At 44.1% G+C, this 19,085-nt stretch overlaps 1 protein-coding gene across 1 annotated transcript; it reads right to left on the reverse strand.

Moving 5' to 3' along the window:
* Nucleotides 1-7,106: 7,106 nt before the first annotated feature.
* Nucleotides 7,107-17,679, reverse strand: znhit1 (zinc finger, HIT-type containing 1). The gene is made up of 6 exons (XM_083992763.1): nt 17,472-17,679; nt 16,427-16,524; nt 14,734-14,809; nt 13,207-13,286; nt 11,673-11,842; nt 7,107-7,243 (listed from the first exon to the last, which is right to left on the reverse strand). Exons 1-6 carry the CDS (start codon nt 17,494-17,496, stop codon nt 7,222-7,224), a joined length of 471 nt encoding a protein of 156 aa, XP_083848889.1. The 5' UTR covers nt 17,497-17,679; the 3' UTR covers nt 7,107-7,221.
* Nucleotides 17,680-19,085: the final 1,406 nt, after the last annotated feature.

The raw sequence follows: 19,085 nt of genomic DNA on the forward strand, positions 1-19,085 counted from the left end.
ATTCCAGACTCTTATTGTGAAAACAATCCTTCCGTTCCAGACTCTTATTGTGAAAACATTCCTTCCGTTCCAGACTCTTATTGTGAAAACTCTCCCTCCCATTCCAGACTCTTATTGTGAAAACATTCCTTCCGTTCCAGACTCTTATTGTGAAAACTCTCCCTCCCGTTCCAGACTCTTATTGTGAAAATCCTCCCATTCCAGACTCTTATTGTGAAAATCCTCCCATTCCAGACTCTTATTGTGAAAATCCTCCCATTCCAGACTCTTATTGTGAAAACAATCCTTCCGTTCCAGACTCTTATTGTGAAAACATTCCTTCCGTTCCAGACTCTTATTGTGAAAACTCTCCCTCCCATTCCAGACTCTTATTGTGAAAACATTCCTTCCGTTCCAGACTCTTATTGTGAAAACTCTCCCTCCCATTCCAGTCTCTTATTGTGAAAACATTCCTTCCGTTCCAGACTCTTATTGTGAAAACTCTCCCTCCCATTCCAGACTCTTATTGTGAAAATCCTCCCGTTCCAGACTCTTATTGTGAAAACTCTCCCTCCCATTCCAGACTCTTATTGTGAAAACTCTCCCTCCCATTCCAGACTCTTATTGTGAAAACATTCCTTCCGTTCCAGACTCTTATTGTGAAAACTCTCCCTCCCATTCCAGACTCTTATTGTGAAAATCCTCCCGTTCCAGACTCTTATTGTGAAAACTCTCCCTCCCATTCCAGACTCTTATTGTGAAAACTCTCCCTCCCATTCCAGACTCTTATTGTGAAAACTCTCCCTCCCATTCCAGACTCTTATTGTGAAAACAATCCTTCCGTTCCAGACTCTTATTGTGAAAACTCTCCCTCCCATTCCAGACTCTTATTGTGAAAACATTCCTTCCGTTCCAGACTCTTATTGTGAAAACTCTCCCTCCCATTCCAGACTCTTATTGTGAAAATCCTCCCGTTCCAGACTCTTATTGTGAAAACTCTCCCTCCCATTCCAGACTCTTATTGTGAAAACTCTCCCTCCCGTTCCAGACTCTTATTGTGAAAATCCTCCCGTTCCAGACTCTTATTGTGAAAACTCTCCCTCCCATTCCAGACTCTTATTGTGAAAACATTCCTTCCGTTCCAGACTCTTATTGTGAAAACTCTCCCTCCCATTCCAGACTCTTATTGTGAAAATCCTCCCGTTCCAGACTCTTATTGTGAAAACTCTCCCTCCCATTCCAGACTCTTATTGTGAAAACAATCCTTCCGTTCCAGACTCTTATTGTGAAAACATTCCTTCCGTTCCAGACTCTTATTGTGAAAACTCTCCCTCCCATTCCAGACTCTTATTGTGAAAATCCTCCCGTTCCAGACTCTTATTGTGAAAACTCTCCCTCCCATTCCAGACTCTTATTGTGAAAACTCTCCCTCCCATTCCAGACTCTTATTGTGAAAACATTCCTTCCGTTCCAGACTCTTATTGTGAAAACTCTCCCTCCCGTTCCAGACTCTTATTGTGAAAATCCTCCCATTCCAGACTCTTATTGTGAAAATCCTCCCATTCCAGACTCTTATTGTGAAAATCCTCCCATTCCAGACTCTTATTGTGAAAACATTCCTTCCGTTCCAGACTCTTATTGTGAAAACTCTCCCTCCCATTCCAGACTCTTATTGTGAAAACATTCCTTCCGTTCCAGACTCTTATTGTGAAAACTCTCCCTCCCATTCCAGACTCTTATTGTGAAAATCCTCCCGTTCCAGACTCTTATTGTGAAAACTCTCCCTCCCATTCCAGACTCTTATTGTGAAAACTCTCCCTCCCATTCCAGACTCTTATTGTGAAAACATTCCTTCCGTTCCAGACTCTTATTGTGAAAACTCTCCCTCCCATTCCAGACTCTTATTGTGAAAATCCTCCCGTTCCAGGATGGTTAATAGGACATATGTCTGGGATGTGATTAACTCAGAAAACGAATCCAGTGTCACTTTTCAGGGACTTTAAAAGCAATCAGGACAAACTTGACATGTGCAGCCTGTGCCATTGCGCACAGTAGCACAACTACGACACACAACACACACACACACACACACACACACACACACACAAAGCAACAGTTTAATAAACAGTGCTGCTGGATCACAGTCTCATCTACTCCAAAAGTGTCTCTATGCGCAAGATTCAGATCATAAATGTATAAGCCCAACTCCGTAAGTAAATAAAACAAACAAGAAAAACGAAAAAATAAAACCATGGACAGAGCATGATGAATATAAAATATGACATTAAAAAGTCATAATTATGAGATAGAAAGTTAATTTCATTTTATTGGGATTAATTCAATCGCATTTCCTAAACGTGGCTTGTGGCTCCCGGTGACGGCGGACTTCACCGTGGTGCATTGTGGGATTTATACTTGGCTAAATACCGCTCGGATGCGGTCTTACCTTCAGTGTGGGTAAAGTGCAAGCCCATGAACGCGCACGCCAAGTGCCCAAGTGTGTAACGCCAGGTTCACACCGGACGCGGAAGCGCCGTGAAGCGAAGCGGCCGCGGAAATCGCGCGCGAGCCGCGTCCCTCCAGTTCACACCAGACGCTGATTTCTCCGCGGCGGTCGCGAGCGCCTCTGCTCCTCAGCTGTTGTTCACTCACATTCAGAGCTGTGTTTTTTACATCATGGATAAGTAAATAACCTCATATAATTATAACACCATGTGCTGTGGGTCACACAACTCCTTGTACTTCACTTCCAAGATTAATTTCACGTCCTCCTTCACTTTACAAGTTTACAACAACTCGTCTCTGCCTCCTCTCTCTCTCTCTTTCCCTGTTTGTTTGTGTGTTTTGACCCCCCCTCCTCCTCCCTGCAGCCAGCCCACTCCGTGTCTCCCTATCCTGTGTGTGTGTTTTCATCTCTCTTGCTCTCTGTTGAGAGTCTGACAAATATAAATACGGTCGCATTTGTCAATCGCTGTATTTTATTTTGAAAAGTGTTTTATTTTGAAAATTGACCGGATTCTCTCGTTGTTTCATGTGTGACTTCCTGCCAAGATTGACGCGATTGCTCGCGGCTCGCGCACAAAATAGAACAGACGCCGAAACGATAAATGCACGGCGCGAGCAATCGCGGCGCTTCGCGGCGCGTCGCATCTGGTCTGAACTACAGAACCTGTTAACTTGGGCGCCGAAGGGAAGCGGTCTCCGTTCCGCGGCTATTCGCGGCGCTTCGGCGTCCGGTGTGAACCCGGCGTAAGTGTGATCGAGTGTGCATATTGGGACACGCCCACTTATAGTGAAAATCCTCCCATTCCAGACTCTTATTGTGAAAATCCTCCCGTTCCAGACTCTTATTGTGAAAATCCTCCTGTTCCAGACTCTTATTGTGAAAACATTCCTTCCCGTTCCAGACTCTTATTGTGAAAATCCTCCCATTCCAGACTCTTATTGTGAAAACTCTCCCTCCCATTCCAGACTCTTATTGTGAAAACATTCCTTCCGTTCCAGACTCTTATTGTGAAAATCCTCCCATTCCAGACTCTTATTGTGAAAACATTCCTTCTGTTCCAGACTCTTATTGTGAAAACTCTCCCTCCCATTCCAGACTCTTATTGTGAAAACAATCCTTCCGTTCCAGACTCTTATTGTGAAAACATTCCTTCCGTTCCAGACTCTTATTGTGAAAACTCTCCCTCCCATTCCAGACTCTTATTGTGAAAACATTCCTTCCGTTCCAGACTCTTATTGTGAAAACTCTCCCTCCCATTCCAGACTCTTATTGTGAAAATCCTCCCGTTCCAGACTCTTATTGTGAAAACTCTCCCTCCCATTCCAGACTCTTATTGTGAAAACATTCCTTCCGTTCCAGACTCTTATTGTGAAAACTCTCCCTCCCATTCCAGACTCTTATTGTGAAAATCCTCCCGTTCCAGACTCTTATTGTGAAAACTCTCCCTCCCATTCCAGACTCTTATTGTGAAAACTCTCCCTCCCATTCCAGACTCTTATTGTGAAAACTCTCCCTCCCATTCCAGACTCTTATTGTGAAAACAATCCTTCCGTTCCAGACTCTTATTGTGAAAACTCTCCCTCCCATTCCAGACTCTTATTGTGAAAACATTCCTTCCGTTCCAGACTCTTATTGTGAAAACTCTCCCTCCCATTCCAGACTCTTATTGTGAAAATCCTCCCGTTCCAGACTCTTATTGTGAAAACTCTCCCTCCCATTCCAGACTCTTATTGTGAAAACTCTCCCTCCCGTTCCAGACTCTTATTGTGAAAACATTCCTTCCGTTCCAGACTCTTATTGTGAAAACTCTCCCTCCCATTCCAGACTCTTATTGTGAAAATCCTCCCGTTCCAGACTCTTATTGTGAAAACTCTCCCTCCCATTCCAGACTCTTATTGTGAAAACAATCCTTCCGTTCCAGACTCTTATTGTGAAAACATTCCTTCCGTTCCAGACTCTTATTGTGAAAACTCTCCCTCCCATTCCAGACTCTTATTGTGAAAATCCTCCCGTTCCAGACTCTTATTGTGAAAACTCTCCCTCCCATTCCAGACTCTTATTGTGAAAACAATCCTTCCGTTCCAGACTCTTATTGTGAAAACATTCCTTCCGTTCCAGACTCTTATTGTGAAAACTCTCCCTCCCATTCCAGACTCTTATTGTGAAAATCCTCCCGTTCCAGACTCTTATTGTGAAAACTCTCCCTCCCATTCCAGACTCTTATTGTGAAAACAATCCTTCCGTTCCAGACTCTTATTGTGAAAACATTCCTTCCGTTCCAGACTCTTATTGTGAAAACTCTCCCTCCCGTTCCAGACTCTTATTGTGAAAATCCTCCCATTCCAGACTCTTATTGTGAAAATCCTCCCATTCCAGACTCTTATTGTGAAAACATTCCTTCCGTTCCAGACTCTTATTGTGAAAACTCTCCCTCCCATTCCAGACTCTTATTGTGAAAACAATCCTTCCGTTCCAGACTCTTATTGTGAAAACATTCCTTCCGTTCCAGACTCTTATTGTGAAAACTCTCCCTCCCATTCCAGACTCTTATTGTGAAAATCCTCCCATTCCAGACTCTTATTGTGAAAACTCTCCCTCCCATTCCAGACTCTTATTGTGAAAACTCTCCCTCCCATTCCAGACTCTTATTGTGAAAATCCTTCCGTTCCAGACTCTTATTGTGAAAATCCTCCCATTCCAGACTCTTATTGTGAAAACTCTCCCTCCCATTCCAGACTCTTATTGTGAAAACTCTCCCTCCCATTCCAGACTCTTATTGTGAAAATTCTTCCGTTCCAGACTCTTATTGTGAAAATCCTTCCGTTCCAGACTCTTATTGTGAAAATCCTTCCGTTCCAGACTCTTATTGTGAAAACTCTCCCTCCCATTCCAGACTCTTATTGTGAAAATCCTCCCATTCCAGTCTCTTATTGTGAAAATCCTTCCGTTCCAGACTCTTATTGTGAAAACTCTCCCTCCCATTCCAGACTCTTATTGTGAAAACATTCCTTCCGTTCCAGACTCTTATTGTGAAAACTCTCCCTCCCGTTCCAGACTCTTATTGTGAAAATCCTCCCATTCCAGACTCTTATTGTGAAAACATTCCTTCCGTTCCAGACTCTTATTGTGAAAACTCTCCCTCCCATTCCAGACTCTTATTGTGAAAACAATCCTTCCGTTCCAGACTCTTATTGTGAAAACATTCCTTCCGTTCCAGACTCTTATTGTGAAAACTCTCCCTCCCATTCCAGACTCTTATTGTGAAAATCCTCCCATTCCAGACTCTTATTGTGAAAACTCTCCCTCCCATTCCAGACTCTTATTGTGAAAACTCTCCCTCCCATTCCAGACTCTTATTGTGAAAATCCTTCCGTTCCAGACTCTTATTGTGAAAATCCTCCCATTCCAGACTCTTATTGTGAAAACAATCCTTCCGTTCCAGACTCTTATTGTGAAAATTCTTCCGTTCCAGACTCTTATTGTGAAAATCCTTCCGTTCCAGACTCTTATTGTGAAAACTCTCCCTCCCATTCCAGACTCTTATTGTGAAAATCCTCCCATTCCAGTCTCTTATTGTGAAAATCCTTCCGTTCCAGACTCTTATTGTGAAAACTCTCCCTCCCATTCCAGACTCTTATTGTGAAAACTCTCCCTCCCATTCCAGACTCTTATTGTGAAAACTCTCCCTCCCATTCCAGACTCTTATTGTGAAAACTCTCCCTCCCATTCCAGACTCTTATTGTGAAAATCCTTCCGTTCCAGACTCTTATTGTGAAAATCCTCCCATTCCAGACTCTTATTGTGAAAACAATCCTTCCGTTCCAGACTCTTATTGTGAAAATTCTTCCGTTCCAGACTCTTATTGTGAAAATCCTTCCGTTCCAGACTCTTATTGTGAAAACTCTCCCTCCCATTCCAGACTCTTATTGTGAAAATCCTCCCATTCCAGTCTCTTATTGTGAAAATCCTTCCGTTCCAGACTCTTATTGTGAAAACTCTCCCTCCCATTCCAGACTCTTATTGTGAAAACATTCCTTCCGTTCCAGACTCTTATTGTGAAAACTCTCCCTCCCGTTCCAGACTCTTATTGTGAAAATCCTCCCATTCCAGACTCTTATTGTGAAAATCCTCCCATTCCAGACTCTTATTGTGAAAACTCTCCCTCCCATTCCAGACTCTTATTGTGAAAACTCTCCCTCCCATTCCAGACTCTTATTGTGAAAACAATCCTTCCGTTCCAGACTCTTATTGTGAAAACATTCCTTCCGTTCCAGACTCTTATTGTGAAAACTCTCCCTCCCATTCCAGACTCTTATTGTGAAAACAATCCTTCCGTTCCAGACTCTTATTGTGAAAAGCAGAAACATCCACCTGTCTGTCTGTCTGTCTGGTCATGGTCCGCTGCTTCCTGTGTCCGTGGTGTGACGGGGGTCCGGCTGATCGCAGGTCTGAGACCGTGGCTCCTCGTCCTCGCTCGTCTCCACGACAACGACGACGACGACGACTTCCTGCTGCTCTACCTCGCCCTGACACACACACACACACACACACACACACACACACACTCGCTCTCAGTCTGAACTCTCTCTCTGTGTGTGTTAATGATTGACGTGGTTGCCATGGAGACAGGCTCATTGGTTTGTTTACTGTTTATTTTACTGAAAAACAACAACACTCATTATTTACAACAACAACAACAACGTGAGTCCTGATTGGCCGATCGCCACGGTGACACGTCACAGCGTCCACTTCAGACACCTGCAGAGACACAGAGGAGACAGAGACTGTTTGTCAGGGATGCAAAGAGAGAGAGGGGGGGGCTCACCATTAACAATATCACGGAAAAGTCCATTTCCAGTAGTTCAACCCCAACCAAGTATTGAGTGCATGTAGATGGGACCATAGACATATATACATGGGACATCACACATCAGTGTGTAATGGACATACAGGCTTAAAGGGATAGTTCAACATTTTGGCAAATTGGCCCATTGCCATAATCCCTATAGTCATAGCAGTAGGTTCGTTACCTTTATTTGTCGGTGTAAGCTATTTTTAGAACGGAGGAGCGGAGCGGCTGGCTGTTCAGAGCTATATGGAGGCTAATGGAATTTCTTGGTTTCCCTCATCAAACTCATCAAATACAAAATCCCAAAACTCCAAAACGCTTTCGTGGACAAGTTGTGAGCTGCACAATCACCAGGCTATGAGATAATAGAACGTTACCACACAGAGTTGTTTTAGAGGTAAATTCATGCAAAACCGCTGATGCGCGTTGCGTTCAGGGACAGTTTTTCAGCAAGCAGACTCTGTATTTACCTCGAAAACGGCTCCGTTTCGCTCTGAACAGCCTGCCGCTCCGCTCCTCCGTTCTAAAAATAGCTTACACCGACAATTAAAGGTAACGAACCTACTGCTATGACTATAGCAATTATGGCAATGGGCCAATTTGCCAAAATGTTGAACTATCCCTTTAAGCCTGCCACACACATAAAGATTTTATAAATCTCAACCGATTTTTTATCTGTGAGAGACCCCACACATGAAGATAAAAAATCAGTGATTGAACAGTTTTGATCGTATTGTGTGTGGTGTGCTGTGATATTCCAAACACAACACACCACACACATTAAGATTTTTCTGAATCTTGACCCTCTGGTCAGAAAACTCAGAAAGAGATCCGTATCGTTGGAGCTACTCTTTCGGGTCTATTTCCGGAATGGACAATGAGAGCAACGTAATTTTTTTTAAAAATGAAAGCGGGACACTTCAGCCTTTACAACGATCCCATCTGTGTGTGTCTGTGGCTCCGGACACCGAGCAGTCAAGCAGCTGTCCAATAGGGAGCCGTGCTCTGTCACATGACGGGCTGTGAGCGGCGGTCACATGATCGTTTAAACATGGTTGCTCTATTGCCGGCTGTTGCCGGCTACGAGCGCTACAGTCTTTGCTATAAGCTATCAGGAAACCTCCCGTGTGCGTGAATGTCTGTGTGAACCTCATGTAACGCCAGGGCTGCACCGTGGCTCTCTGTGAGGTTGCCGGTGTTGTGCGGAGAAGTGGCTTGTTGCCGAGAGCAGCATGCAGAGCTCAGCAAGCAGGCACTTCTCAGCACAACACCGGCTCTCCACACACAAGATGACTTTTGATTGAAACGGCCACGGTTGTCGGCCCCGATAATCGTAAATATTGAACATGTTTAATACTTACGATTATCGGCGCCGAACGTTTTCCGGGCCGATTGTCGGGGGAATTTTGACTCCTAACACACCACACACTACAAGAGAATCTCATAAGATAATCTTAAGAGCCTAAGATAATCGGGCGGTGTCTGTCCGTGGTCGGAAGGGGGAAAATCGGGGCAAAATCAGCCCGATTATCTTTATGTGTGTGGCAGGCTTTAGTTAGTTTCACTTTAATTGAAAACATTCTACATCGCAGAGGCGACGTCTCTCCTTCACCTCTGAAACGGGGCAGAGCTCCGTGGAGACACCTGCCTGACAAAGCAACGTAGGGAACCGTGCATGTCCGCGGTGCACAGCTCCACAGACATGCACGGGGGGAAAAAACGCCGTCGCCGTCGCACCGACTGCACGCGGATACGCGCCGCTTTAACGAGCGCGCACGTCGCGCGTCAACATTGGAGGTCGGCTGTTATCAGTATAATCAGAGACAACCATGAATGAGTTTGCCTCCGTTTCACGTGATCGTCAGTAGCTGCGTTTCCATTACAGATTTTCGCAAAATAAAAGCGATATTTCTGAAACTTCGAAAAAGTGCAATTGCTATTTGCGGGTGTTTCCATTGAAAGGTATTTTGCGAATGAGCCTTAATGCGTCTTGCGTTTCTATGGTGACGGCACAGCGATCTCAGCTGCCGACAGCTGTTGCTGTTATTGTTTTTAACAAAGACAAAAACAGCGCTTGATAGCTGAAAGGCAAAGCCCGTGTGGCGCTGGCAGCGGCCACAAGGACGCACTCACACTAGGGCCAGTTGTTCTGTACTGTGCTGAAGCTCTAATGCCCCCCCCCTGTCCCCCGCTGGCCCGCACTCACACCACCTCCAACCCAAGCTGCTCAAGCACGGTTGCCTCCGTTGATATAGAGGGACTATTTGTTTACCAACACGGTGGATGCACGCTTTAACCTGACTGCAGAAAGAACGGAGCCTTTTAACTAGAGGTCGACCGATAGTGGATTTTTAAATTCCGATATAATAACGATAGTTTGGAGCAGGAAAAAGCCAATACCACCACCCCCCCCCCCACGAAAAATATATATATATATTAATACATTTTTTTTTATTTAATTTTTTTTTTTTATAATAACATATAGCTATTAGCTAGTGTAAAACTAAAGGATGTGGGACACTGAATCATCCCTGGACCCTGTGAGTGACGAACAGCCGAACTCCACACGTGAGTTTGTTTACACTGATCAGCTGTAGTGAGGACGTGACGCTGCAGGAGAGGAGACTGTAACTAAACAGGACGTTAGCTCGTGGTGTGGTTACGTCGTACATTAACAGGTGACTGTTTCACTACAATCAGCCTACTGTGTGGAAAACCCATAGACTGTAAAAAAGAAAAACCACGCTGTAATGATCGTGATCGAGTTGCAGACGAGTGTGTTTGGAGCTGACGGGAGGAGAGAAAAAAGAGAGCGAGACGCACGTAGCGACGGCCCCGTCCCCGCTGAGGAGGAACTCAGCTGTTATGGAACAGGACCTAAACCAAGTCGAGTAGAGCCCATAGAGCCCAACTTTGTAGTGTAAAGAGCCATTATTGTGCGTCTGCAACAACTCTGAAGCTGAAGCGGCGCTCTCTCTTCCTCCTTCCCGTCTTTCTCTAGCTGTCCTTTCAAAATAAAAGCACAAAAAGCCGGAGGGGGAAAAAAAAAAAAACACTGACTCGTGCTGGTGGCGGTGAGATATTTAGCGTGGCAGCCGCCACCACATTATCTATGCAGGAACCCTTATATGATTAAGAGAAAATACTACAGTGTTTCTCATTAAATAACAAGAGAGTTTCGTTCCAGTCAGCCCCTCCACCTGCCGCCTCTCTCTTAGTGCGGTCGCACCGCACCTACAGTACCCTCACCTGGGTCACTTCTCCGCTGCTGCCGCTGCACACGCCCCGTCTCTCTCTCTCCCATGCTCTGTGTGTGTGAAGAGCAGCCCCGCCCCTCAGTGATCAGAGAGACAGAGAGCGGCAGGGAAGAAGCAGTTTATGGTGCTGTGGAAAAAACTGCAGCCATCGGCCAGTATCGGAGCCAAGTTCCGCTGATTCCGATAGTTTGTAAAACGTCCTATCGTCTTAATCGGCCAAAACGATTAATCGGTCGACCTCTACTTTTAACACCAGCGGTGATGAGGCGCGGACAACAATATAGGTGGTTGTGTCCACACACCCGTACTGGTTTATGTGACTAAAGGGGACATGTCGGCGCAGGAGGGAGTGGGAGCGTGGATGCGAGCCAGTCTCCTTCAACCATGCACGGAAAAGGGGAATGATAGGAAAGGTTTTTCTAATTTAATGAGAAACAATGCCCAGGTCAGCAATGCATGACAATAAACATGTGGTTCATTTGTCCCCTCAAGTTACATAAACCAACACAGCGTGGACACACACAACTCCGGTGACGCCGGTGACGTGTAGAAAAGTGAAAAAAGTGTTTCCATTACACTTTTGCGATACACGTTTATATCGATACGTCTCAAAAACCACCTCATGAGAGCGTAAAAACTTTTTAGCGATATTTGAGAGTTTTTTCGAAATGTAGGTGTTTCCATTACCAGTTTTTCATTTCGATATTTAGGTTTTGCGCATTTCAAGGGGTAATGGAAACACACCTACTGACAGCCTGTTAGAAAACAAACAAAAACTCTTCGGATCTGAACGATTCACACAAGTCACCTAATTGGTCATGAAAAAAGTGAGTTTTGCTTTTCGGTGCGCTGTTTGCATCCCTGTAGTTAAATGGACCAGTATCTGAGCATTTACCTTTATTTTGGCGCCACATCTGCCGATACGGTTCCAACATCATCTTTTTTGTGAAAGTGACGGTATTTAGGAATCTTTACGATTAATTAATTGTGGCGTTTAATACCGCGATTAATTGTGAAAACAAGTAATCGTGTGTGTGTGTACCTGGTCTCCCGGTGTGTGTGTGTGTGTGTGTGTGTGTACCTGGTCTCCCGGTGCGTGCTCAGACAGCGGCTGCAGCAGTAGCGCCCCCCGCAGGTGGTGCAGGTGTAGTGCGAGGGGAAGCCGCACACGCAGCAGAAGTGGCGGGGGGGCAGCGAGGAGGGGGGGGCCTCCGCCGACAGGTAGTTGGGCTCCGGCTTCTCAGACACGTTCTGGCCAATCAGAGCACAGCACACAGGGGACAGGGGGAGGAGTCAGAGGCAGCGGCCAATCAGAGCACAGGACAGGGGGAGGGGGAGTCAGAGGCCAATCAGAGCACAGGACAGGGGGAGGGGGAGTCAGAGGCCAATCAGAGCACAGGACACAGGGAGGGGGAGGAGTCAGAGGCCAATCAGAGCACAGGACAGGGGGAGGGGGAGGAGTCAGAGGACCAATCAGAGCACAGGACACAGGGAGGGGGAGTCAGAGGCCAATCAGAGCACAGGACACAGGGAGGGGAGGAGTCAGAGGACCAATCAGAGCACAGGACAGGAGGGAGGGGGAGGAGTCAGAGGCCAATCAGAGCACAGGACAGGAGGGAGGGGGAGGAGTCAGAGGCCAATCAGAGCACAGGACACAGGGAGGGGAGGAGTCAGAGGACCAATCAGAGCACAGGACAGGGGGAGGGGGAGGAGTCAGAGTCAGGCCAATCAGAGCACAGGACAGGGGGAGGAGTCAGAGGACCAATCAGAGCACAGGACAGGGGGAGGAGTCAGAGGACCAATCAGAGCACAGGACAGGGGGAGGGGGAGGAGTCAGAGTCAGAGGCCAATCAGAGCACAGGACAGGGGGAGGGGGAGGAGTCAGAGTCAGAGGCCAATCAGAGCACAGGACAGGGGGAGGGGGAGGAGTCAGAGTCAGAGGCCAATCAGAGCACAGGACAGGAGGGAGGAGGAGGAGTCAGAGTCAGAGGCCAATCAGAGCACAGGACAGGGGGAGGGGGAGGAGTCAGAGTCAGAGGCCAATCAGAGCACAGGACAGGAGTGCTCTCAAATTGACCCAATATGTTCCCTTCCTCCAACCTTCCTTCTTTCCTTCCTTCCTTCTTTCCCTTCGCCCGTCCTTCTGCTTCCTTCCTTGACATCATCTGTTCCCTCCCTCCATTTTTCTTTCCACAATCCTTTTTCCCTTCATCCTTCCTTTCTTCTTTCCCTTCGTCCTTCGTGCCTGCCTTCCTTTTTCCCTTCATCCTTCCTTCCTTTCTTTTTTCCCTTCATCCTTCCTTCCTTTCTTTTTCCCTTCATCCTTCCTTCCTTCTTCCCTTCATCCTTCCTTCCTTTTTCCCTTCATCCTTCCTTCCTTCTTTCTGCCTGCCTTCCTTCCTTTTTTCCCTTCATCCTTCCTTCCTTCCTTCCTTCCTTCCTTCCTTCCTTCCTTCCTTCCTTCCTTTCTTCTTTCCCTTCGTCCTTCCTTCCTGCCTTCCTTCCTTCCTTCCTTCCTTCCCTCCCTCCCTCCCTTCCTTTTCCCCTTCATCCTTCCTTCCTTCCTTCCTTCCTTCCTTCCTTCCTTCCTCCCTCCTCCCTCCCTCCTTCCTCACCTCCTCCTCCAGCAGTGTGGTGAAGTTCTTCCTGAAGCGCTGCTTGAAGTGGTCGCCCCTCGTCTTCCTCTTCTTCTTCTCTGGAGGAACACAACAACTCATTACAGACGACCGGCTGCTGCTGCTGCCGTGGGAAAGTAATCAGTTACATTTAGGGTTGCAAAAGGGTGGAAATTTTCCAGTAAATTTCCAGAATATTTCCAGAAACTTTCCATGGGAAGTTAAACTGGGGAATTTTAGAAATATTCCAAATTGGAAACTTTCCTTGGGAGTTATGGGAATTTATGGGAATTAACTGGAAATTGGGGGTAATTTAAACGAACTCTATCATATCCAAACATAAATGCAAATATTTTGTTTTGTCATAAACAGACATCCATGCAAAATAATTAACAATTAAAAAACATTTCAACTGATTTATTTGTCAGTAGAACTTTATCAACTTTTAATTCTTGTATGAACAATCAATTATTTTACTGAATAACGAAAACATGATGAATGTTGAGTAAAATATTACCCCCCCCCCCCCCCCCCCCCCCCAAATAAAAAAAGTAAGCAGTGTGCTGTGTGCCTGTGATTGAGGAATAGCCTAGATATTCAAGTGTAATTGCATTAAATCTGGTTGTTTTAGCCAATATTATGCTACAATATATTTTCCCCAACTATATTTAAATTCCCTGTTAGGGCCAACCTTAAATTTTGTAAATTTCTGATTTATTCCCATTTATTCCCATATATTCCCGTTAATTCCCATATATTCCCGTTTATTCCCATATATTCCCATAAATTCCCATGGAAAGTTTCCAACTTTGAAAATTCCCGGAATTTTGCAACCCTAGTTGCATTACTACATTACTGTCTCTGAATTGTAATTATGCGTTACACTACCTTTGTTAGTTACTTTCAGCCAAATATTCACCTCAGAAATACGACTGAAAGGCTGAACTGTGGTTTAATGCAGCTGATGAGACGTTTGACACACGCCTACGTTTACTTTATAGTGTTGGTGGCTGCAACAATTAATGAATTACTCCAATAATAATCGATTATTAAATTAATCTTCAACTATTCTGATAATCTAATAATCAGTTTGAGTCGTTTTTTTTATAAAAGAAAAAGTCCAGATTCTCTGATTCCAGCTTCTTTAATGTGAATATTTCTGGTTTCTTTGTTCCTTTATGACAATAAACTGAGTCTCTCTTTGGTTTGTGGACAAAACAAGACATTTTTCATTTTTTCCTTTAAATGATTAATGTAATTGCACATTGTCCCTTATTAAACTAAACTAAACTAAACATTTTATTGACCAAACAACTAATCGACAGATTAATCGATGATGAAAATAATCGTTAGTTGCAGTTGCAGTGTAGTTACTTAGATTGTAACAGGTAAAATATTACCAACATTTTATTAGTCATGTGTTTTATTACTGATTTACAGCAGATATTAATACATCACTGTGACTGTGTTGCCTTTGTAACGTGTTTTGTAACGAACACCGAGGGACACGAGGACACGGCGTCTCACCTGGTTCCTCTGTCTCGCTGAAGGCCGGGAGGCGGGCAGTCGGACCTGGGGGAGGGAGGGAGGACAGAGGGTCGTCCTGGAAACACAACAACAACAACACGTCAACAACCGTTTGGCCCCTAAACTCTGAGACAGTCAGTCAACGTTTCATCTGCTTGTTCACGTGTAAACTGTTCATTTGATGGGTTTTTTTGGGTGAAATGTGAAAGGATGGTGTGTGTCGTGTAATTCTTTTCTTTTTTTTCAGACTTTTCAGATTGTGTCCATGTCTGTGATTGGTCAGATGCTGTAAACACCAGTGAGTTGTGTGTTGCCGTGCAGAGGCTTCGAAGCGCGTGTCGAGTAATCCAGGAAGTATTTTGCGAAGCGCGTATCGACGACGTATGCGATGAGCGATGACGTCCTGTGGTATTTCTGCATCGGTTGCAACAGTGGTTTGTGTTTCAAGAGTATTGTCTCTATTCCAGTCTTTCCCATACATACACAACACAAGCATATTCATTGTCCTCACACCCATTCCCACTTTCCCTTCTGATTCTTTATGAACACAAATCACCTATTTAAACCAGTAAAAAGTTCAAATATAGCTACAGACCACTAACATCTACAGCTCTGGAAAAAATGAAGAGAGCACTCCCAAAATGATCAGTTTCTCTGGTTTTACTATTTATAGGTATGTATTTGAGTAAAATTTTATTAAATTATTTTTTGTTTTATTCTATCAACTACCGACAACATTTCTCCCAAAATTGAAAGAAAAATTATTGTCATTTAGAGCTTTGATTGGCTGAAAATGAATAAACTAGTCTAAATAACAGAAATATCAAGTCTTTTCAGACCTTGAATAATAACATTAATGCAAAGAAAACATGTTCATGTTTATTCCTAAACAACACAGCAAGAATATTTTAATTCAGGAAAAGAAAAGAATGACTGTCATACATGTAAAGATGCTTTTAAAGGGATAGTTCACCCAAAATTGAAATCATGATCTCCTCCCCCTCATGTGGACTAAGGGCTGGGAGAAGTTTCAGAGTCCTCCGTGGCTTCTCTGAGTTACAGGGGGTCTCGGCGTAGCAGTGCATGTCCATATAACGGTTGCAAATGGATACCAACTGTCTTCGTAACAAAAAGACACACCAAAAAACATCCAAATACCTCCATGCTGCTCGTATGTAATGTCCCTCTTGTATTGAAGCCCCGACATGAGAAATTGTCCCAAAAAAAATTAAATAAGTCTATATTTCAAGCTTGTTTGTAGCAGAAGCTTCTCGAAGCTCCTCTTCCCGGTTCGTCAAATTTGGACTTCAAGAAGCTACAATTTCGCATTTCGGGGCTTCAATACAAGAGGGACATTACATACGAGCAGCATGGAGGTATCTGGATGTTTTTTGGTGTGTCTTTTTGTTACGAAGACAGTTGGTATCCATTTGCAACCGTCATATGCACATGCACTGCTACGCCGAGACCCCCTGTAACTCAGAGAAGCCACGGAGGACTCTGAAACTTCTCCCAGCCCTTAGTCCACATGAGGGGGAGGAGGAGATAATGAGGGACATTTCAATTTTGGGTGAACTTTCCCTTTAAGAAACATTTGTGAAAGTGGTCTCTTATTTTCTTCGGTGCTTCATGAGGCTTCATCTCGCCACGAACCCAGTCTCAGGTGTCTCAGGTGTGTGTCAGAGTGTCCCACCTGGAAGTTGTCCTTCTCCAGAGCCTCCAGCTGTCGGCTCAGTCTCCTCAGTCTGGTGGCTTCATCCAGCACCCGGCGCTGGCCCGCCTCCACCCGCGCTGCATTCAAAATAAAACTTTATTATCATCAACATTTAACACATTTAATAGTTTTATCAACCACCCAGGGCTCCAGACTTGTGTCCCAGCATTCACAAAGTAAGGAATTGAAAAGTGTCTACAAAAAAGAAGAAGGAGAAAGAGAAAAAGAAGGGGGAAAAAAAGAAAACGATAGATAGACGAGTGGTGTCTACCGTTATTTTGTTTGTTTTTTTGTCATTACTATGTTTCATTATCTTTAATATTTTGAAACAGAGAATAATATTGGTGTTGAAGTAAGCCAATGTAATTATAACAGAGAGGGGCAGGTATTATAAGTTTTCTTCATCCTGCTCCTTTTCATTCATGGTGAAAATGCGTACACAATGTATATGTGCAACTATGTGAGAATGTACATACCATGAATGAAATAAATCAAAAATGAAATGAAATGAAACATGGAGACATTTGAAGGTAAACTTTTCCTCCACTTGCACATGTGCAACCAGTTAATTTGCAGGGTTTTTTTTTTGGTTTTTTTTTATTCTAACACTGGTGAAACATGGGAGAGGCTCAAAGTTTCTGTAATCAGTCTTTACAGTGTCAGGTGTAAAGGAGTGTGTGAGGATCATGAATGAAAAGGAAATGTGAATAATTCGCTTTACAGGTCGATTTACAGTGAGAAACCGCCCAAATCCTCTGGTTGCTCTCCTAAATGTTATTTAAAAAAAAGTTAGTATGGATCCCTGACCTCGTGTTTGGTTTATTCACTGAAGATTTGTCTAAAAAACTCAAAGATTTGTTGGAAACTACAGAGAAACGACGTCACTACACGTCACTGAAACGGTTGAAACGTCCGTTTGGTTTCCATGGCGACGTCTGACCGTCAGTCTCACGTTTCAATCATCGATTAGTCTGAATTTATCGATTAAATATCTATAAATTAACAAATATAGAACCAAACTCACCAGAAGCTTTCTTCTCCAGCACCATGGCGACTGCTTCCTGCTCCCTACGGCGGCCGCAGAGGGACAAACCCAACCAGACGAAGCGCGAACGTCTTCTCCACAGATTCACTTTTACAGGCTCGATCACAGAATTTAGAGTTTAAAGACTGAAACTGAATATAAATACGATGTTTTTATATTAAAATCCACACAGGTCTGAAACATAGACATGGCCGACACCGTGATTTTATTCACTACGGCAACGCACAAGGGACATCAGCGGCGCTATTGTCTGAGCGCGTTTCGTTTTTCTTTGTCGCCATCTGGCGGGAAAATCAAACCGCTACAACCGTTCATCGGTTTGAGGAGTTAAAAAAAAAAAAAAAAAAAAATGTATATATATATATATTTATTAGAAATACAAATCTTACAAGCAGAAAATTTCAATACAAAATAAATTTTGAAACTGTGAAGTGTGCGTTCACACCAAAAGCTTCCAAAGCGTCAAAAACGCTCGGGGGTGGGCGTCAGACAAGACAGCTCCCAAAACGGGAAATATTTTCAGCCGCTTTGGCCGCTCGTCTGGTGACTGACGTCAAAGTTCGATCGCGCTGGTCATTGGGGAGCCGAAATACAAAAAAAAGAAAAAAACAGGCAACCGACGGACATCTCTATTCTGACAGGCTGCCGCCGGTTGCCGCTTGACCGCGTCATAGCTAATTACCCTAAAGTTAAACCTGGCTCAACTTTTCATCTGGTGACGCTTTGGACGCTTTGGAAGCTTTGGAAGCTTTGGAAGCGCGGCAACGCCTGTTGACGCTTTGGACGCTCGGTGTCGCCAGGCGCTCATTGAAAATGAATTGACTTCCGGCGTTTTTGACGCTTTGGAAGCTTTTGGTGTGAACGCACAGCAGTAACAGATGGAACAGGAAAGCCATGAAATAAAATAATAAAAAATATATAAAAATTATAATTTGAGGTAAAAATTCAAATAAATAGATATTTGATACAAAGAAGGTAAATGAAAATTTACAAATATATACCTCACATTAGTTTTCTGGGGTCTGATGAAGGGAGAGATCAAATAAATGTTGATATAAACGTTGTGCATTCTTGGACTTAATGTTTTTGAGTGAGTCACAGAAAATAGAGAGCTCTTTTAAAGGGATAGTTCACCCAAATTTCAAATTTCACTCATTATCTACTCACCCTCATGTCAACTAATAGAGAGCCTAAGCGGAAGCAGGAAGTAACGGTCACCATGGGACCTCAACTCTGAAAAACTCGCCATTCAAATGAACGGGACTGAAAATTTTATTTCGTGATCCGTTTAAATTGTGCCATGAGAAAAAAATATGTCCTCTACCTGTTTAAAACATCACGTTTCATCCCGAGAAATCAGCAGTTTGTTGTAAAGCTATTGTAGAATAAAATTCAGAAGAATCTGTAAGCAGAAAGACTACAGGTCGCGTAGGTGACGTCACACACCAAATGCCGCCCTTTCCCGTGTCAGTTGGTGACGTATTTTCTGTGGGACACAGATCTGTAGTCCGTAGAGCGGTCTTTACACAAAATACATTCTTCTGTTGCCGTTTTATGATAAACGGCTGATTTCTCGGCATGAAACGTGACCTT

Source organism: Trachurus trachurus (assembly GCF_905171665.1).
Source record: "Trachurus trachurus genome assembly, chromosome: 18".
In the NCBI taxonomy this organism is placed as follows: Eukaryota; Metazoa; Chordata; class Actinopteri; order Carangiformes; family Carangidae; genus Trachurus; species Trachurus trachurus.